General features: G+C 38.0%; 2 protein-coding genes across 2 annotated transcripts; both read left to right on the forward strand.

Annotated features, from left to right (window-relative positions):
- The first annotated feature begins 874 nt into the window (after nt 1–874).
- actc2 (actin, alpha, cardiac muscle 2) lies at nt 875–7,694 on the forward strand. Its single transcript, XM_052095248.1, is given in 8 exon segments — nt 875–890; nt 2,779–2,923; nt 3,030–3,269; nt 3,387–3,471; nt 3,570–3,731; nt 4,273–4,464; nt 7,139–7,320; nt 7,461–7,694. Coding segments are annotated over 7 exon segments (1,134 nt in total). The 5' UTR covers nt 875–890; nt 2,779–2,794; the 3' UTR covers nt 7,605–7,694.
- A 1,151-nt stretch (nt 7,695–8,845) lies between these two features.
- Nucleotides 8,846–10,733, forward strand: gjd2b (gap junction protein delta 2b). Its single transcript, XM_052096433.1, has 2 exons — nt 8,846–9,046; nt 9,480–10,733. The coding sequence occupies exons 1-2, from the start codon at nt 8,976–8,978 to the stop codon at nt 10,321–10,323; spliced, it is 915 nt and encodes a 304-aa protein (XP_051952393.1). The 5' UTR covers nt 8,846–8,975; the 3' UTR covers nt 10,324–10,733.
- Nucleotides 10,734–20,532: the final 9,799 nt, after the last annotated feature.

Raw genomic sequence — 20,532 nt, forward strand, 5'->3', positions numbered from 1 at the left:
TGAAAGTCATTTGTGTAAGTAGATAAGGTAAAAATAGATCCTTGATGAAGCAAAGTTTTAAAGTTTTATTTAAGGTGTATAAATATTCTAAACTGTATATTGTTATGTAGCATTCTCTTGGATTTGACAGGTGATCAGTTTTTGACTGTGATTAATATGTGATAAGCTCATCAATATATTCGTCCAAAATATATATTGTCTATGTATATATTTTTCGAAGTATATATATTTTTATATATAGCAATTGTATACATTTTCCATGTTGGTATTTCTGATTTATTGATGCATTGATGGTTTAAAAAAAACATTGCATAAGCACACACATGGCTACACAAATGTCATTGCGTATAACATGTTGTTTTCAATCACATAATAGGCTAAGTTTCTTTTAAATGTTGTTTTCAATAGAAAAACAGGCACATTAATACTTTTCTTTTTCTTTTCTTTTTAATGAATATCTCTAAACCTTAATGTGGAAATAACATCATTAAGTAGGCTATGGATGTCAATGTATTATTTATTGTTTGAAGAGAACAATATCTTATTGTTGTCTTAATTAAGATTCGATATGTAACTTGAGTCAGACATACCGACTTTAGGGATGACTTTGATTTTATCGGTACTTCAAGGTGATGTGACATACTGAAAATCGTGGAATACAATCACTCACCTCCCCGCGGTCTCTTCCCATACAAGGGCGTCCACCAAATGCCTCGCGGGGGTCTCTCTCTAGCGTGCCCTTCCACACCACTCTCAATGGCGCTCGGGCTACCAAATAAGGAGACGGAAGTCCAGCGGGCGCCGGACACTTGTGGAGTATAAATTCGCGTCAGCTCAAGGCGCTTTCTACCAGTCACTCTCCAAGGGAATCAACTCCTGGTGCTGATCTGGTGAGTACAGCTAAAGCTTTCGTGTCCGTCTGACTTCATTTAACTGCATGGATCTTCTGAATGCAAGGATTTAAACGAGGTCCATTCTAGTGCAAGGTCAGTGGAATTACAATGGAAAACAATTTAAATAGTTTCTTAAACATTTTGGAGACTTCAGAGACGCTTATAGTTTATAGTTAAGGATTACTGACTTGGGGAGGAAAAGTAAAAAATAAAAAACTTATTGATGTTCTTAATGTTGATATGTGAGATGTTGACAAATAAGGTTGTCCAAGATAATAACAATGAGGAATCTCTTAAAATTATATTTTATGTATCAAGTTCGTAAACATTAAATAGGCTATTTGTGACCATGTTAGTTTCATACATTTTTGAAAGATATTCATCACAATAATTAATTAATAAATTAATAAAACAAATATTTTATGACTTCAAATTTTGAATATTAAAATGTTATGTTAAAATACTTTTCTTGCACCTTAAATAAACATGGGTGTACACAACTTGTTTGTTCATTTAAAAAAGTTTTCAAACAATTTCTAGGTCATTTTATTTATTTATTTATTTATTTTACAAATATCATACATTTTTTAATCGCAAACATCAATACGTTTTCTTAGTTACACCATTTGAAATGAAAAGAAAAATGTAAAAATATACAATATTGTTTTCTTATTTGTATTTGTTTTTTTTTTTTTTTACAATAATGAGATTGTAATTGCATCTTTGTCACGAACCCCGCTCCCTCGCTCCACCCCCTCGAGCTTCCACGCTCGTTCCGCCCCCTCGAGCTCGCACGCTCGTTTTGCTCCCTCGAGCTCGCACGCTCTTTTTTGCTCCCTCGAGCTCGCGCGCCCGTTTTGCTCCCTCGAGCTTCCACGCTCGTTTTGCTCCTACGAGCTCTCCTGCTCGTACACTATCTCCCCCCTCGGGCTCTCATGCCCGCTCCCTATCGCCAGAACATTATATACACCTGCACTCGTCTCAATCACCACATCATTGTTTACACCTGCACTCGCCTCGATAAATACCACAGCACATTCGTCTCACTACTGTTGGTTATTGTATTTAGTTTCCCGTGTCCTTGCCCCCCGCTAGTCTCACCTAGTTTTTAACTCCTCTTGTTTACCCCTTAGCTTGCCAGCTCCCCTTGTTCCCCTGTCGTTGATCCCGCTAGTCCCGTCTTGTTCTACGCCATAGTTGTTAACTGTTTTCCCGGCTTCGACCTCCCGCTCTCGTTGACCCCTCTCTCCCGGATTTGCCCCTTCCTTCTATTCTGATTCCCCGGCTCCGACATCACGCTCCCCTTTGACGCCTCTTCACTGGATTTGCCCTTTTTTTGTACTTTGCACGCTTTGTGTTTAATAAAGCTGTTTTGTATACGACATTGTGACTGTCTCTTCTTGTGCGGGTTACAATCTTCTCTTCTTTTTTTTATTTTTTTTTAGCTACCTACATGTTGGTTACACAACCTGGCTTTGATTTTGTGTGGTGGAAAACAATTATCCAAATATTAATAATACTTTAAATAAAAAATGTCAAGTGTTTTGAATTTTTATTGTTATATTAAATTAATAAAATATTATCCAAACTACTTATGACAACATTTCTTCTTTCAAGAATTTTCTCTTTTTAATTTTTATTGTCTTTGGATGGTTACACCCCTTAAAAAATCTAAATTATTTTTAATTTAGAAATTAAAAACATAGTAGTAAAATAAGTGTCACATAATTGACCCATGTACACTATCGTGAATGTTATTTAAGTAAGAGTTTGTTTGGACACGTCAGCATCTTTGGAGTTTAACTGAAATTGTGATAGACTTGAGATAGACAAACAAAATGACTTGTTAGCAGTATACTCAGACATGTGTTACATCCTCCCTCAGAACCCCAGCTGACACCATGTGTGATGATGATGAGACCACTGCTCTTGTGTGTGACAATGGCTCCGGCTTGGTGAAGGCTGGCTTTGCCGGAGATGATGCACCTCGAGCTGTCTTCCCCTCCATTGTTGGTCGCCCTCGCCACCAGGTAAGATGTACAGTTTGCTGACGTTTGAATATGGTTTTTGCAAAAATGGGTTATATGCAATATATAACTGAACAGATTATTTTCATCTATTTTATAATCTCTCTAGGGTGTCATGGTAGGCATGGGTCAGAAAGACTCATACGTGGGTGATGAGGCTCAGAGCAAGAGAGGTATCTTGACCATAAAGTACCCAATAGAGCACGGTATTATCACAAACTGGGATGATATGGAGAAGATCTGGCACCACACCTTCTACAATGAGCTCCGTGTGGCCCCTGAGGAACACCCCACCCTCCTTACCGAGGCTCCTCTTAACCCCAAAGCCAACAGAGAGAAGATGACTCAGGTAAACTTATTTAAACAACACCAAATAGTGCACCAATGATGTGTCTACAAGATTATGCCTTACTGTTACACGTGCTATCAAAAATGTTACAAATGCCTGGCATTCTTTAATTTGCAGATCATGTTTGAGACCTTCAACGTTCCCGCCATGTATGTAGCTATCCAGGCTGTGCTGTCACTGTACGCCTCTGGCCGAACCACTGGTGAGTGTGGTGCCTTACTGTTTGTGAATGTATGTATTGGAATAATATGTGTAGATTTCTCTAGTACTTAACAAATGTTTTGTTGTTTATGAATGTAGGTATCGTGCTTGACTCTGGTGATGGTGTGACCCACAACGTCCCCATCTATGAGGGTTATGCTTTGCCCCATGCCATCATGCGTCTGGATCTGGCCGGTCGTGACCTGACCGACTAATTGATGAAGATCCTGACTGAGCATGGCTACTCTTTTGTGACCACTGGTATGCACATTATGGCATGAAACTTTGTCGTCCCATTTATTTGTCGTACTACCGAGTTATGGGGGGCCTGGGTAGCTCAGCAAGTAAAGACACTGATTACCACACCTGGAGTCCCAAGTTCAAATCCAGGGCATGCTGAGTGACTCCAGTCAGGGTTTCTAAACAACAAATTGACCCAGTTGCTAGGGTGGGTAGAGTCACGTTGGGTTAAGCTCCTTGTGGTCGCCATAATGTGGTTCTCACTCTCAGTGGGGCGTGTGGTGAGTTGTGCATGAATGCCGCGGGAAATAGCTTGAAGCCTCCACATGCACTAGGTCTCTGCGGTAATATGCTCAACAAGCCACGTGATACGTTGCATGGACTGACGGTCTCAGACGCGGAGGCAACCTGGATTGAGGCGAGTCACCACACAACCATGAGGACTTAGAGCGCATTGGGAATTGGGCATTCCAAAAAGGGGAGAGAAAAAACAAAAAGAGTACTACCACTTTTTAGGCCCACTTTGTAATGGTTTGTTAATACTCGCGTTATATTCACACAGCTGAGCGTGAAATTGTGCGTGACATCAAGGAGAAGCTTTGCTACGTTGCTCTGGACTTTGAGAATGAAATGGCCACTGCTGCTTCCTCCTCTTCTCTGGAGAAGTCTTACGAGTTGCCTGATGGCCAAGTCATCACCATCGGAAATGAGCGTTTCCGCTGTCCCGAGACCCTCTTCCAGCCCTCCTTCATTGGTGAGTAGTGGAGTGATATTATCTTTCATTAGTCCAGCATTCAAATTTCTATCAAAGACTTGCAAGTTGTTCTATAGTAAAAATTAAACAGTGTATTTACCTGTAAGTTACTCAAAAAGTAATAAAAAAGATAATTACTTATATAAATTGTAATCAGATTACTTAATTACATTAAATATTATTTTACTTTTAAGTTACTTTCTAAAACAAGTCAAGACATTTTAATTTGTATAGCACTTTTCACAACACACATAATTTCAAAGCAGCTTACAGAAGATCAGGCATTAACAGAAAATTAAACTGTAATGTCTGTAATGTCTTAAGAGTCATCATTGTGTAGTTTGATTATTGATTATTATTTAATAACTGTATTTAGAACCCCACTTCACAGAAGAGTGTTTTGTTGCTCAGCAAAGTCAAAAGAATCTGTTGTCTATGGGTCTGTTACAAAACCTAGTGAGCTTCCTTCGGAGGCAGCATTTCACAGCATCATATGTGTGCTCTGGACACGGAGGCTGTTCCAAATGGTAGGTATCTTAATTATGCTGCCTCGTAAAATATCGCTTTTGGCCAAATTCTAAGGTATCATCATATGTATCCTTCCCTGGGTAGGCGATCCAAGAATAGACCGTGATGAGCTCGGTGGAAAAATAAATCCAAGGTGGCAGACGTAGCAAGATCTATTTCCATTATAAATATACTTATAATCCATTCAATAATGAAAAGTGTCCTTAAAAAATTGTTTAACATCACTGAAAACTGTCTTTTTACCCAAAATGTGTGTGTACTGTGCATATTTATGTTCATTACTTGATCGTGTATTCATCTCATCTACATCTATGGACCCTTTTCACAGACTGTGATGACAAATAGTGCAAATGTATAACATTATACATAGTATTATATTGGCGTAGTGGGCTAAAGCACATAACTGTTAATCAGAAGGTTACTGGTTCGATCCCCACAGCCACCACCATTGTGTCCTTGAGCAAGGCACTTAACTCCAGGTTGCTCCGGGGGGATTGTCCCTGTAATAAGTGCACTGCAAGTCGCTTTGGATCAAAGCATCTGCCAAATGCATAAATGTAAATATTAACTTGGAATTAATAAAAAAAAAACGATTTACCACAGATGCGATTAGATTTCTCATACAGCTGCTGAGAGAGTGACCGCTAATTTGCCATCTTCTATCTTCTGACTGCCATAATCCACGGATCAAAGTTTACCCTGCAACCGTTTACTTCCACATTCCAAAACCCGGAAGTGTGAAAAGGGTCCATCGAAATCAGTTGCGAGTAGAATTGAGTCTTGCGCTGCTCGTGAGGTGCGCTACTTGAATCGGCTTGTTCGAGATGTCAAACGCTTTGCCTTGAAAGTAGACGAGAGTTGGCGGCTGCAGTCAGGAAAGATGTGAAATAAGAGCAGTCAAATTGGACAGTTCTCACTTCTCAAAGTAGATCAGACACCTACGAGATCAAAGGCTATTGCAGGATTCACGTTCATGCGCTGTTGCTTCTTCCTCTGTTTTATTGGCAGATCACTTCACAGTGCATTACCGCCACCTGCTGTAAAAATGGATATAATTGAATTACTGTTTCTTTAAACTGATAATAAATATGATAAAAGACACCACATTTCGCCAATAATACATGTCTTTCCATCCATTTTTAGCAGAATAAACACACATAATTTAGATATTTCAGAAATATGATAACAATCACACACCCCATGTAGAGATTGTAATGTCAGTGTTTGGAATATTTTATACACATAAAAACATTATATTATAAATAAAAAATCAAACATTTTAGAAGAGAACAAAAACATGGAGGTTGTTTAAGCCAACAAGCATTAACCTGTGTTGCCAGCAAGTCGATTCCCATCATGCCTTTTGTCAGCGCAGTCTGGGGAGAGCAACTTCGCCTGACTGCGCACCTGGCGCAGCTCCCTCACCATCGCGAGTGTTTTTAGGCATACGTCAGTATGACATCAGAGCAAGTTGGACCATTCTCGGCATGCACCTCACAGTGATCAGTGGTAAACGGTGCTATGCAGATATTCCTCATCTCGAACAAGCCTAGTGACGGAGCTGCCGCCTATGTAGAGCATTCAAAATCGATCATGAGGCATCATTTCAGTAAGGATGCTGCCACAGAAGACAGCTGCCTATGTAGGCGGGAGTCAGCTCACTAAGTTTTGGAACAGACCCTATATTTCCTGCAAGTTCATTTTCATGTGAAAGTCATACACTCAGCACCAAACGTTTCCTTCTTACAATGACTTATTAGGGGGCGTACGCTCTTGAGCTTTCACAGAAATGCAACGAGAAGTACATATGAATATAATTTCTTTTAAATAATAGTTCTTAAAAAATGTGTTACCCAATGAATGTACTTAAAAGTAATTAACATAATTGAAAGTCAGTAACTGTAATCTGATTACTAGTATTGAAAATGTAATGTGTAACAGTATGTTTTGATTTTAAATTACATTGTGATTTAGATTCAATTGCATTAAGATTGTGTACTAATTAACCTTCTTTGTTATCAGATTACAACCAAAACTGCTGATTAGTGTGCCGCGTGACATGAGCTGTTCTTTCAACACCACTTTGCTAATGACCAGTGCCCTTCTTCTGCCTATTGTTCTAAATTGATTCCCATTTTTACCAAAGGTATGGAGTCCGCTGGTATCCATGAGACAACCTATAACAGCATCATGAAGTGCGACATTGACATCCGTAAGGACTTGTATGCCAACAACGTCCTGTCTGGTGGCACAACCATGTACCCAGGTATTGCTGACCGTATGCAGAAGGAAATCACTGCTCTGGCCCCCAGCACCATGAAGATCAAGGTAGAATATTGATTCATTCATTCAGCTTTACTTTAAACAGTGTCAGGTTTTTTTTGTTTTGTTTTTACTTGAAAAGTTGAATGTGTTAAGTTCAGTAATTACCATAGATGTTTAACTAACTCATGTCTTCCTACTCATAGATCATCGCCCCTCCAGAACGCAAGTACTCCGTTTGGATTGGAGGCTCCATCCTGGCTTCCCTGTCCACCTTCCAGCAAATGTGGATCAGCAAGCAGGAGTACGATGAGGCTGGCCCATCCATCGTCCACAGGAAGTGCTTCTAAGTGTCGGGATACACATTTTACCCTGCTGATCATGGATGCAAAGATACAAAATTCTTAACATTACCTCCGCCTGTTAAGCATAAAATTTTGCCTTTACTTTTCATGTACAGTATGTTTACACCAAAGTGCAATTTATTCGTAGTTATTGACTGGTTCAGAAATACATTTGTAAGTGGATATTTATTTCTTTTTAATAAAAAAAGACCGGAAATATGTATAGAAATAATTTCCCCCTCAAAAGCACGACTATTTTTATTTGTCTTTGATTGCAGATCTTCATTATTTACTACAAAGCATGCAAGCACACACATTCTTTGTTAATGCAGTCAATATAGAATTCCATAAAAGTATCTGTGATGGATTCAAATTTGCAACTTCAATTAGCACTCAGTGTATAAATAGTTGCTGCTCTTTAGTAGGCAAAGTGAGATTAGTGAAGAACACTGTCAAGATGCCCTCTTCAGGCCTATGAGAATTTTTATTTCTATCTTACCTACACTATAAATAATGGCAAGCATTGATTGCCCAGTGTTGAGATTTACAACTTTAAGTTCCTTGGAGGGATGTCCCATGTTACTGTTTTTAATTCTGGAGCCTTGTGGGTAGTCCTAATGCGATTACTCACTGTGCTCCCACTGTAAATTCACCACAGGCATTACCACAAATAGGCCTACCTCTCCATCACCAGCAGGAGAGTGCAAGTGAGGGTTAAGGAACTGATGTGTGTTCAGTTTAAGCCAACTTATTCAACTGTTTACAGTCTTTATGTTTATATACTTTACAGAATCACTACAGATTTTTAATAGCTTATCAAAACCGCGCGATACGTAGCTGTCATCACTTTCACTTAGTTATAATCGCAGGCGCGCGCGCGCACCGACTCTTACCTCTAATCTAATCACGGTACTGGGTGCGTGTGTGTCACCGGAGCTAGACATCCCCGGTGATTTGAGTTTATCGCCTATGATTTTATTACGGATTAATCAGTGCGTCTCCGGCATATTCAGAGAAATCCTGCTGTACTGATTTCTCTCCAACAACCTGTCTGCGCGTGACGCAGAGGAGGAGGAGGAGGAGGCAGTCTACTTAAAGCAGGATTAGCACGAGCAAAACATTACACTCCCCTCCGTTTAGGCTCCCAGTGACCTATCGTCCTGCTCGCGAGACAGAAAATAGGAGGGCTTTGGACTAATCAGTACTTGAGGCTTGCGCGAGCAAGCGTCAGAGTGGACGAGGGCGCGCTCTGGAGCGAGGCGTGGACGGCAGCGACAAGTCAATGCATTCACCCGATACCACACGAGCGATAGACGCGAAACAGTAGCTCACATATTTGATTTTGCACGGTCCAATATAGTCTCCGAATGAACAGCCATGGGAGAATGGACAATTCTCGAGCGTCTCCTGGAGGCGGCTGTCCAGCAGCACTCTACTATGATCGGCAGGTGAGGATAAAAGGTGGAAATGTTTATTGATTGCTTGCTACATTTAATATATATATATATATATGTCATTATGCAGTGAACCCGCTAAATAGGCGCGAGCGAGTGGCCATTGGAGCTTAATCTGTCCATAGCAGAGGACATGGAGGTGTTAGAATAATTGGTTACATATTTTTGCTGGACACCAAAGCTGTTCGTGCAATTTGTGAGATTGTTGTTTCATATGTAAGATATTTTTGAGACTACTTCTACTCGCATGCGCCTGTGGCGAGAGTTTCAGCACTGGACAGCTCCCCGCTCGGCGCTTCAGTTAAAGGCTCAAAGTGTGTCTTATCCCCTTCCCTCCCTCCCCCCATTGTTTTTATTGACTTTCCCAAATGGTCTATGACTGGAACACACACTGTACACTAAATAATATTTGTTTGTTTACGTTTAGGATCCTACTGACAGTAGTGGTGATCTTCCGGATTCTAATCGTGGCGATAGTTGGGGAGACCGTTTACGACGACGAGCAGTCCATGTTCGTGTGTAACACCTTACAGCCGGGCTGTAACCAAGCGTGTTACGACAAAGCGTTCCCTATATCTCACATCAGATACTGGGTGTTCCAGATCATCATGGTGTGCACTCCGAGTCTTTGCTTCATCACATACTCGGTGCATCAGTCCGCCAAACAGAAGGAGCGGAGATACTCCACAGTCTACCTCTCCCTAGATAGAGATCCTGAATCGATGAAACGAGACAACAGCAAAAAGATCAAAAACACCCTCGTGAACGGAGTACTTCAGAACACGGAAAATTCCACCAAAGAGTCCGAGCCCGACTGTTTGGAAGTGAAAGAGATCCCTAGTTCTGCTATGAGAACTACCAAATCTAAAATGAGAAGGCAAGAGGGCATCTCGCGCTTTTACATCATTCAGGTGGTTTTTAGGAACGCGCTGGAGATCGGCTTCTTGGTGGGTCAGTATTTCTTGTACGGATTCAACGTGCCCGCGGTGTACGAGTGCGACCGGTACCCTTGCATCAAAGACGTCGAGTGCTACGTTTCGAGACCCACGGAGAAAACCGTGTTCCTCGTCTTCATGTTCGCGGTCAGTGGGCTTTGCGTAGTGCTCAACCTAGCCGAACTCAATCACCTGGGCTGGAGGAAAATTAAAACGGCGGTGAGGGGGGTGCAGGCCAGGAGGAAGTCCATATATGAGATCAGAAACAAGGACTTGCCGCGGATGAGTATGCCGAATTTCGGCCGCACCCAGTCAAGTGACTCCGCTTACGTCTAACACTCCCATCGTATAGATTCATTCGATTATATACAGAAGAAAAGTTACGTTATGAACTGTTCATCTCACACTGTTTCATGGTGGGTTAGATGGATTTTATTTGTCTGTTGTGGACAACAGAACAAACTGACCAAACGTTTGTTTCTTATCAGTTACTGAAGAGCACTGATGCAACTTTTTAGCATTGTTTATATTTTTATTGGTCCGGACGGAAAGCTTACAATATGTTTTATTTGTCCACACGATCAGATGAACCCGAATATGTTTTGCACTAAATATAAATTTGAAGGAGCCAAACGAACCCGATTTGTGCTGTGTAGTTTTATATATAAATAGCCTATATACACAGACAGTATATAGCCTATATGTAGGGTACAACGGGGCATTCTTCTGGTCACAAAATGTATCAAGATCGGAAAAAAAAAAAAAAAAATATATATATATATATATATATATATATATATATATATATATATAGGCTATATTTATTTTTATTGAATATCAATGGAGCAACATCATTTGTGTGAAAAAAATAAGAATGGAAGGATGTTTTGATTAAAATTCAGTTTTTAAAAAATGTGGTGTGGGAGCCTTTTACCCCACACACTTCAGGTAATAGTCCCACAGACTTGAGGTAAGAGTCCCACATACTTGAGGTAAAAGTCCCACACACATGGGGTAAAAGTCCCAAAGACTTGGGGTAAAAGTCCCAGAGACTTGGGGTAAAAGTCCCACACACTTGGGGTAAAAGTCCCAGAGACTTGGGGTAAAAGTCCCACACACTTGGGGTAAAAGTCCCAGAGACTTGAGGTAAAAGTCCCACACACTTGGAGGTAAAAGGACTCTAGGGGGTTTAAAGTGATATTGTGTATATATAGTTGCAAGAGTTAGCCTAAAATACACAATTTGTAAACTAAAGCTAATAATTTTGAGACAGCAAGATTACTTTTTGTGTAACAAATTAAGACCACTTCAGAAAAGGGTGCACGATTTCCTGCTCATTTTAAACACATTTGGCATTTTATAACATCAAGTATTCTAAACAAATTTGTCTCGATTGGACAGTTCATAAAAAAACTTTATATTTAATGACCTTGAATAAAACTGAAAATGATAAATAAGTATTTTGTCTCAAAATAAATGTGTTAATTTCAGGGATTGTCATTAGCCCCATAAATTTGCAACATTTAAAAAATATATATAAAATAAGATCAAATTGCCTCAAAATCAACCTTTAGACACCACACGCAAAGATCTCATGGATCAGTACATTTTTTTGCAGTGCATACTGCACAGTGACAAAAAGATGTTTAGGAAAGTGCTGTGGTAGTTTGTGGTGCTGGGAGTGTTGGGAGAAAATTAAATCAAAGGAGCCTTTTACCCCGTTGTACCATATATTTATAGCATTCCTGTATATAGATATTCTCATCTCAAAAATACTCTGGTTCTAGATAGTAGCACATACAATAGTTTCAGTTTACTCACAAATAGTTAGAGCGCAGTTTATAAATGTTTATCCATACTAAATGAATCATATCTCTCTGTTAGCTTAGATCAAATAGTTCGCATCTTTAATAATTTGGTTGCCTGTGCTTGCACCACTGACCTTAACGTAAGTTATCGTTCCATTGCATTTAAACTGACTTGCAGATCATGAGCCAGTGAATTGGCCAATGCTGCATAATGCTTAACTGTCTATCTTTTTCATTTGTTTTGTTTGTTTGTTTGTTTGTTTGTTTTTGACACCAAAGCGCCCATTGCTTTCATTTGTGGGAAACTGATCTCTTGCTTTTATGTATTCAAGTGCCATATATGTACATAGATATATAAATATTATAGTATATTGTAATACTTATTGTGAGAAATGAATTCCATGAACTCTTTGCATGGACTGCTCCAAAGGACGTCCTATACTGTATCCCTTTAATGTGAGATGTTGGGGAATGGAAGAGTGAGCATACATCCTTACATATTTTGCATTCATGAAAAGTATGATAAGGCATTTAAAGCACAGTTGAGTTAAAAAGTGAATAAGGGGTTGAGATTCATTTCCCCTGGTGCTTCTATTTCTAATAAAAAAAAAGTGTTGTTAGCAGATTATTTGAGATGAAATGAAAAAAAAAAAACGAATTAAAAAATAAATGATGGAATTCATGATAACCACAGATGTGTGATTTGCATTGCTTTATGGTACTTTTCACCATCCTTATTTGAAAAGTCCTCTACTAGTATGGTATGGCAGGTAATTTTGGTAGAATTCATAAAATTTGAAACCATTTTCCTGTGGGATTGCTCTCACAATGCAATGTCTCCTTCATCTTCCTCCATGAATCAACGCTCTGCAGTTGGTTAAAATGCTTGCATGTAGTTTTTTGAGCAGTTCAGCATCACAGTGCTTAAATTTGATCCCGGTGCCTTAGTTCTACCTGTCCAGCTTTAGTTGTGCTGACACAATGACAGCAGCTTCCTAGTGTACAGCATCACAGAGTTCGGGTCCCTGCAGATGCCACGATGGCCCTTGAGCCAAGGTCAGAGAGAAAGTGCTGAACACTGCAGCTGGTGGCCTCAACCCGGGATTTCTCTCTGCTGACAGACTGTGAGAAGCCTGAGACTCGCAAGAGTGCCAAGATGACTCTTCAGCTTAGATCAATTTGGAATTCACCCGGGACCTGCGATACCTATTTGACAACACAAACAGCGCAGGCCCAACTTGACAGGACATCAGTGGAAGCTATTTCTGTGTGCTTGTGTATGTCTTGTGCAACTTCAGTCCCTCTCCTCTTTTGTAGACACTCTGATTAGTTCCTTCTTTTCACTCTCCAAGTCATAGTTTCATGTACTTGAAGGGAAATCAATTCAGTTGTATGGCATGTAGAGGGTTAAAACATCAAAAATATATTTATATATATATATAAATAATATATTGGAATCTATTTTCATGTATTGGCCCCATAATAACAACAGAAACTCCAAGTGATTTTGAGCAACATATAAATAGTCCATTTAATGTCTCAATTAGCTCTCATAAATATTCATTCCACTAAAGTGTTGCTCCAATGGCCCTTAGCGAGACAAGAGCTTACATGTAAACCATTTACCTTTTCTCATCGCCACCCTGCATCAGTAATGAGAAACAAACTTTTATAGGTTGCTAGTCAATCAGTCTCCAAAGTTCAAAAGAATAAATCTTCCTCAGACACATTCAAAGTCTTCTGCAATACAAACAAAGTAAACAAAATATATTGCTCATATTTTCACGATTATCTCAAAACACTTTACTTTGTTTGATTATTCAGTATATCATTTCCCCAACACAAATACATCACATACATATTAACATTTAAAATGTTGAACATTTAAGCAATTCAAAGGATTGTGTGTTTGTTTATTTTTAGCTCTCATCCTGACTTAGGACTGTTCAATGCTTGGAAAGTGTTTTGAATAATTCAAGCTTAATACACCGGCACAAGCTGTAATTCTCTAAAGCAGGTTAAAGGGAATTCTTAGAACCCCCCCCCCCCCCAAACCCCCAACACCCCCCAACTATGAAGCTTAGTAAAAGATTAAGGCAAAAGCGAACCAAGGCAAACCATGACACTACTATCTATAACAATGACCCTGAGATTTGTAAAGTAGGGTACAATGGGGCTTAAATTGGTGGGTAAATTAATATGAGGTACTGAAAACTGCAAGTATGATAATCACAGGGTAACACTTTACAATAAGATTCTATTTGTTCAGTAAATGCATTAGGTATCTTGAACATGAATGCATTAGGTATCATTGTTTGTTCGTGTTGGTTCATGCATTAATTAATGTTAACATATATACAACTATTAATGTTAAAACCCATTTTTTTAACAAAGATTATTAAGTATTGTTCATTGTTAGTTCATGTTAACTAATCTAGTTAATGTTAACCAATACAACCACATTGTAAAGTCTTAGCAATTGCAATACGAAAACGTTTTTTAAAATAGTTTTAGATGAAGGAAGTGTCACAACACAGGACACTGCTGACGATGCTTGAAATTTCAGAGTGACTGTGCACAAATTTTATATAGTTCAAAACAATCAATGAAAACAAAAAGTTGTCCAGAATATGTGCAAAAGTGAATAAAAGTTAAAACAAGTTAAAAAAAAAACCGGAAAGGAATGGAAAAAATATTGTATGCCCTAAAATGGATTGGCTACTTGCACTTGGTGTAAATAGCATCTGCCAAACAGTGCAGCTATTTGCACTCATATAGTCTGGTGGAAACACAGAAATTGTCCTTTCATACTACTTATAATCAGGGGTGGATAGAGTACTAAAAAAATCTTACTGAAGTAGAAGTACTGTTACTTCCCCAATTTGTAGAGAGAATAGAGTAAAAGTAGCTGTCCTAAAACTACTCAAGTAAGAGTAAAATAGTAAAAGAGTAGCTAATTTGAAAGTACTCTTGAGTAGTAAGTATTGCAAAACCTATGCCCCATTATATATATATATATATATATATATAGCAGGATCACTTAGCATGTCATGTCCTGCACAATAAAGGAGGTAATAAAAGGAATAATTCACCTTAACATGAAAATTCTCTCATCATTTACTCTCCCTCATGTTATCCCGTATGTGTATGACATACTTTCTTCTGCAGAACACATATTAAGAGATGTTTAGAAGAATATCTCAGCTCTTTTGGTCCATACAATGAAAGTGAATCTGTGTTAAAATATTGAAGCTCCACAAATCACATAAATCAGCATAAAAGTGGTCTAATCCATGTGCCTCCAGTGGTTTAATCCATGTCTTCAGAAGCAATATGATAGATGTGGTGAGAAACAGATCAATATTTAATAAATGTTTTACTATTAATTCTCCTCCCTCCTCAGTCAATCTCCACTTTAACTTTCTTCTTGTGTTTTTGGTGATTTACATTCGTCATGTATATCGCCACCTACTGGGCAGAGAGAACTTAAATATTGATCTGTTTCTCACCCACACCTGTCATATCAATTCTGAAATCAAGGAATAAACCACCGGAGTTGTATGCATTACTTTTATGCTGCTTTTATGTGCTTTTTGGATCGTGAATTTTGGCACCCCTTCACTTACATTGAATGGACAACAGAGGTGAAATATTCTTCTAAATACCTTCATTTGTATTCTGAAGAAAGAAAGTCATAGACAGATGTCATGAGGGTGAGTAATGATAAGATAATTACAATTTTTGTGTGAATTATTTCTTTAAGTTCCACATTGATTTAGTTCTTGTATCTTTTAAGCCCAGAAATAGTTGTGTTCTCATTCTAATGCATGATGCACAATTTTCTGAAGTGTGTGACTGGTGGAATATTCTACTGAAATATTATCTACAAATGTTGATACTTTTCTATCTTTATAAAGGCTAAGCATAATTATACATTATTTTATCATCTCTACTTTCTTGTTACTTTATTATACCAATTATTACACTCTCTACATCAGGGTCGGTATTATTATATAAAAACTATTATTAAAAATGTCACTGTTGTATTCTATTTGTTCTGAATCAGACGAGGGCAGATGAGGAGTGAGGATCTAAGTGCAGTTCTTTAATGAAGGAACAAAAGGGTGAACAGGGTAACTCAAAATATCTGAACAACACAGGGAACAAACAAAACATCCACGAGGGGAAAACAAAGTATAAACATGAAAAACATCCACTGAGGGTACGGGCAGGAACACAATCAAGGACAACCATAACATTCAACAACCGACAACGAATGAACAAACAACAGGGCTTAAATACACAAGGGTGATGATTAAATTCAACTCAGATGAGAACAATGACACTGGCAGTGATGAGGGCAGGGGATTATGGGAAGTGTAGTTCGGGACAGGTGACAGGGAAGAAACACTGAGCAGACAACGGGGAATCGTAACACTATTACATTAATACTTTTAAAGCTACTCAAGTTATTCGGCCAAAAGTAGTGAGTGGTTTTCTCGTTTCCTTGTTAATGTTGTTTGATTAATAGCCTTTATTTGACATATCCTACTAAACATTGCTCTATTCGGTTACATGCACACTTCAAGTCCAACATTTTGATGCAAATACACATTTTGTCCCACTGTTTAAATTAACTTTATACATAAACGACTGCGTTGACATTAAATCATCACCAAGAATTCTAAAGTATATTTGACCATTTAGGTGTGAATCCGAATTGGCGCTCAAACATTAGCCGCCTGTCAATCAAACAGCACGCAGCTACAGGTGATGCTCTTGATATTACGATTGATGTAATGAACACCCCTGTTCTAGATGTAGAGCATAGGCTAAATATAGAAAACTACTCAAAAGTTTGATCGAGGACTTTTCTATTTTTTACGATTAACATCTAGATCATTTTATTGCCCAGCCCTATTGATAACATTGCATTAATCTCTCACAGCAGCCCAATAATCTCAGAGATAGATATTTATATTACAGGCTACATTATAGACACACAGAATCTAGTAAGCAGAAATATGAAATTTACCTCAATATGTTTCTTCAAATTAGAGACAGGATTAATGCTGATATCAGGCTTGAGCAAGTTATACTCACATGACACGATCACCCAATTGGCCTTTTTCACTGCGAAAAGCCCTTTCAGGTGCGGCCGTGATGTTCAGGTGTTGAATTATGCTTGAGGCATTCTCCACAGTTGGCACCAGATCTGCAGTTAATATAGAAACCAGGTTTAATTTTGTGGTTACTCTGATTTTACTACAAAATGCCATGGTGACACCATGGTTAATTATATAAGGTTAGGGGCAGGGGGGGTCTGTGGGACTCTAAACACAACACACTGTAGTGATGTTCCTATACTGTATGTTAGAATTTATTAGGAGTGAAAATAGGATTCTTTTTTGTTGCCGTTTACAGTTGTATTGAAGTGTAAATACAGTAGCATCTATTGCCATTTGCACTTAGAGCAAATAGCTTCTGCCTAAAAAAAATGACATATTTTAAATAGGTCCTAGAACACCTCAATGTATAAACGCATATCTATTGGAGAGCAAATTTAGCATAATTGAGTGACTATGTCAGTGTCTGAAATCCTTCCCCAGATTATTTACAAACTCAATGCTTTGACAAAACGCCATTCCTGCTGTTCTTTAAACTGTAATGACACAAACTCTGGAAATGAGATGAACCCAGATGTGGGAGTTTATTGCACTGAACACAGGAAAAGAAGAAAAAGCAATGAGAGTCGAGTATTCAGGTAAGGTACAAAGTCCTTGAACACAGTCTTTGGTCATACAGTGAACTAAGGTTGTAGGCACAGATACACCAAACCAACATGTGCCCAAACAGGTAACTTAAACATCAGACAGGGTCAAAAGTGGGAGTCACTTTCATAAACTGAGTGGGTTTGAATAAGACATAAAGTTCATTCAGAGTTCTCAAAGTCATGTTTCCAGCACATTCAGAGTTTGTTGTATAACAGGCAAGTTTCAAACAGGCGAGTAGATATGCAGTAAACTCAAGTTTCACAAAGTCACTTATCTTGCACATCTGGAGCTATTATTATTCAGAGCTAACCTTATTCTTAACATGTTATTTTTGGTTATCACCGTCACTGTCATTTTTCTGTTAAATGATGAGTTCTATGCATTACTTAACTTTTTCAGTGTTCAAATAATTTATTCCATCCCAGTTTAATATGCAGATACAACTGTAAGCCATGCATTATGGAGGTCCAAATGTGACAATATTAAAAATAAATAAATAACATATTTACAAAGGAATTAAAAAAAAAAAGTACTTTTTGACATAAATAAATAAATGTTTAACCCATTGGTATGCACCCTTTTTGAGCACAAACCATGAAAATGACATACCTGAGCTTAAATGGTTGTATTTACTGAACACTTTGGAGTATGGACACAGTTGTGGTATCTTTTGAAAGAAGACACTTTGGGCTTTAATAAACACTTTCAAAATTAATATATGTTGTAATTTTATAAAGTTAGAGAAGCTGAAGTTTATAGTAATGGAATTATTTTGTGCTGAACATGTTTTATAATCTAAAAAAACAATAATAAATGTGCCAAGACAACCCAGAAATACAATCTCAAAGCCACAAGTCTAAAGAAGTTACGTTTCAAATTTGAAGATGATCTAACAAAAAATTAAGTTCCTGCAAGAATTCTGAAAATCTCTGGAAGCATACAGTCAAATTAAGGTTCAGCCTTTCAAGACGACACACAATCCGACTGCACTGCTTGGATATTCTGAATAAAACTATGCCCCGTTTTTAAAAATAGACTTTGGAGACAGGCTCATTTTTTTTACGAGACTCTAATATATAAGATCACATACAGTTTTACAACATGAACGCTGCTCAGATTGCACAGTTTGTTGAAGAACGATGATGAAGGGTAATTCTTTCAGGCGTGATCTCATGTAAACAATGGAGAATATATCAATATTTCTCAGATTTATCACTTTTATGGACAAAACGTGCTATTGGATGTTTTTCAATGAACGCTTGTCATGGACAATTGACCCAAGTGTGGGGATCTGGATTCATCTGGTTATCGCGTTTTCGTAAAACAAAGGTATGAAGTCCGTTTTGATATTGCATGTTTTCATTTGTACTCCTGGCACAAATAATAATTTATTCCCATTAATTACATTTATAGACAGTAAATCATATATTAAATGTAAGCAGAGTGACGTCACCGCCGCGTGCGGGGGAATTGTGTCCAGGATTCAGCTGAAAATCTTGACAGTCAATCTAAATGAAAACGCAACTTCAACAGATCTGATTACAGACACTTTGACATGAACAGAAGGCAGCACACATAAGATTATCAAGTATTAATCATATTTAATGCAAAAGTGGTGGATGTTGGTGATAAAGGCTTGCATTTATTCAGGACCAGTATATATGTAGGGCAGCAGCACAGCGAGGGAGGCAATATGGCAAAGAATGAAAGCTATGCAGCTATTCATTTGAAATTATTTTCCAGATCAACACATCACTAACCCATTTCTTTTTTTTTATCCTTTCTAAACTTTTTATCCCCAATTTGGTATACCCACTCTTGATCACTCTGAGTTTGATTGCGATGCCTGAAGTAGAAAACATGCCCCCTCATTACCATGTGGACAAAGAAGGTGGAAATAAATAAATGTAGAAATAAACAAATGTAGAAATAAAGACATTTGGAAATAAATGTGGAAAAAACATAAATAAATAAATAAATGTGGAAAAAACATAATACAATAATGTATAAATAAGGAAATAAATGTATAAATATTCATTTATATCTGATTTGAACATGTATTTATTGATTTCTATGTAAACATTTTTAGTTTTTTACATTTCTTTGCAAATATATTTATTTACGTATCAATTTTTAATATTGTCACATTCGGTCCTCCATAATGCATAGTAAACACTCTCTGTGGCACTATAAAATTCCTGTTTGTATTGAGAGACCTACTTAGACTTGCCTTCAACAATGTTATTCAGCCAATTGCGTGAGTTGGGGGCGGGACTGTCTGACGGTTTGAACAACATCAGTCAAAGGGGCGTTGCTATGCAATATATCGCCTATAGGATGGTAGGGGGTATATAGCCCCGTTCCACACTATATTTAGCCTGTATATTATACGATTATATGAATTATTTAAAAAATATTGTTTATGATTTAGACAGCAGTAAGTACAGGTATAGGGGACACTTAAAGCTGATGGATGTAATGTTTCCAATGTAAAAAATTATTTTCTCTCTTAATATGCAGAGTTGGTTGATTTCACCAAAGTGTTTAACACTGTGTCACTATCAAAGAATTCCTCTTTCGTTTGAGTGGCACATCCTGCCCGAAACATCAACATTGCCTCAATCAATGGTTTGAGTTTGGGGTGGGAATTTAATTGTACAACCAATCGAAAATGAAGTCTTCTGAAGTCTGTTTGAAAACAGTGATTATTTTTACATTCCATTTGATGATGCAAGTGGTGCTTAAGTTACACATTTAGCTCTTAAGTTTTTTTATTCAATATTTCTTCCTTTTTACTCTGTAAAATGCAGTGGAGATCTTCAAAATGGAATTGTGTGAGGGGGCTAAGTGGTTTGGCATCATATTTTAAACCAAAGAGAGAAAGGAGACTCCCTAGAAGTAACTCTAACAAGGGCAATGTGCCATGTTATTGTTGAAGCCCACACACTGTCATCAGTGTATTA

Source organism: Xyrauchen texanus, chromosome 28, assembly GCF_025860055.1.
Source record: "Xyrauchen texanus isolate HMW12.3.18 chromosome 28, RBS_HiC_50CHRs, whole genome shotgun sequence".
NCBI lineage: Eukaryota > Metazoa > Chordata > Actinopteri > Cypriniformes > Catostomidae > Xyrauchen > Xyrauchen texanus.

Excerpts from the sequence above, each read along its gene's own strand:
- gjd2b (XM_052096433.1), top strand. The coding sequence starts at position 8,976 with ATGGGAGAATGGACAATTCTCGAGCGTCTCCTGGAGGCGGCTGTCCAG. Across the intron at positions 9,047-9,479 it reads CACTCTACTATGATCGGCAG|GATCCTACTGACAGTAGTGG; the intron begins GTGAGGATAAAA and ends GTTTACGTTTAG.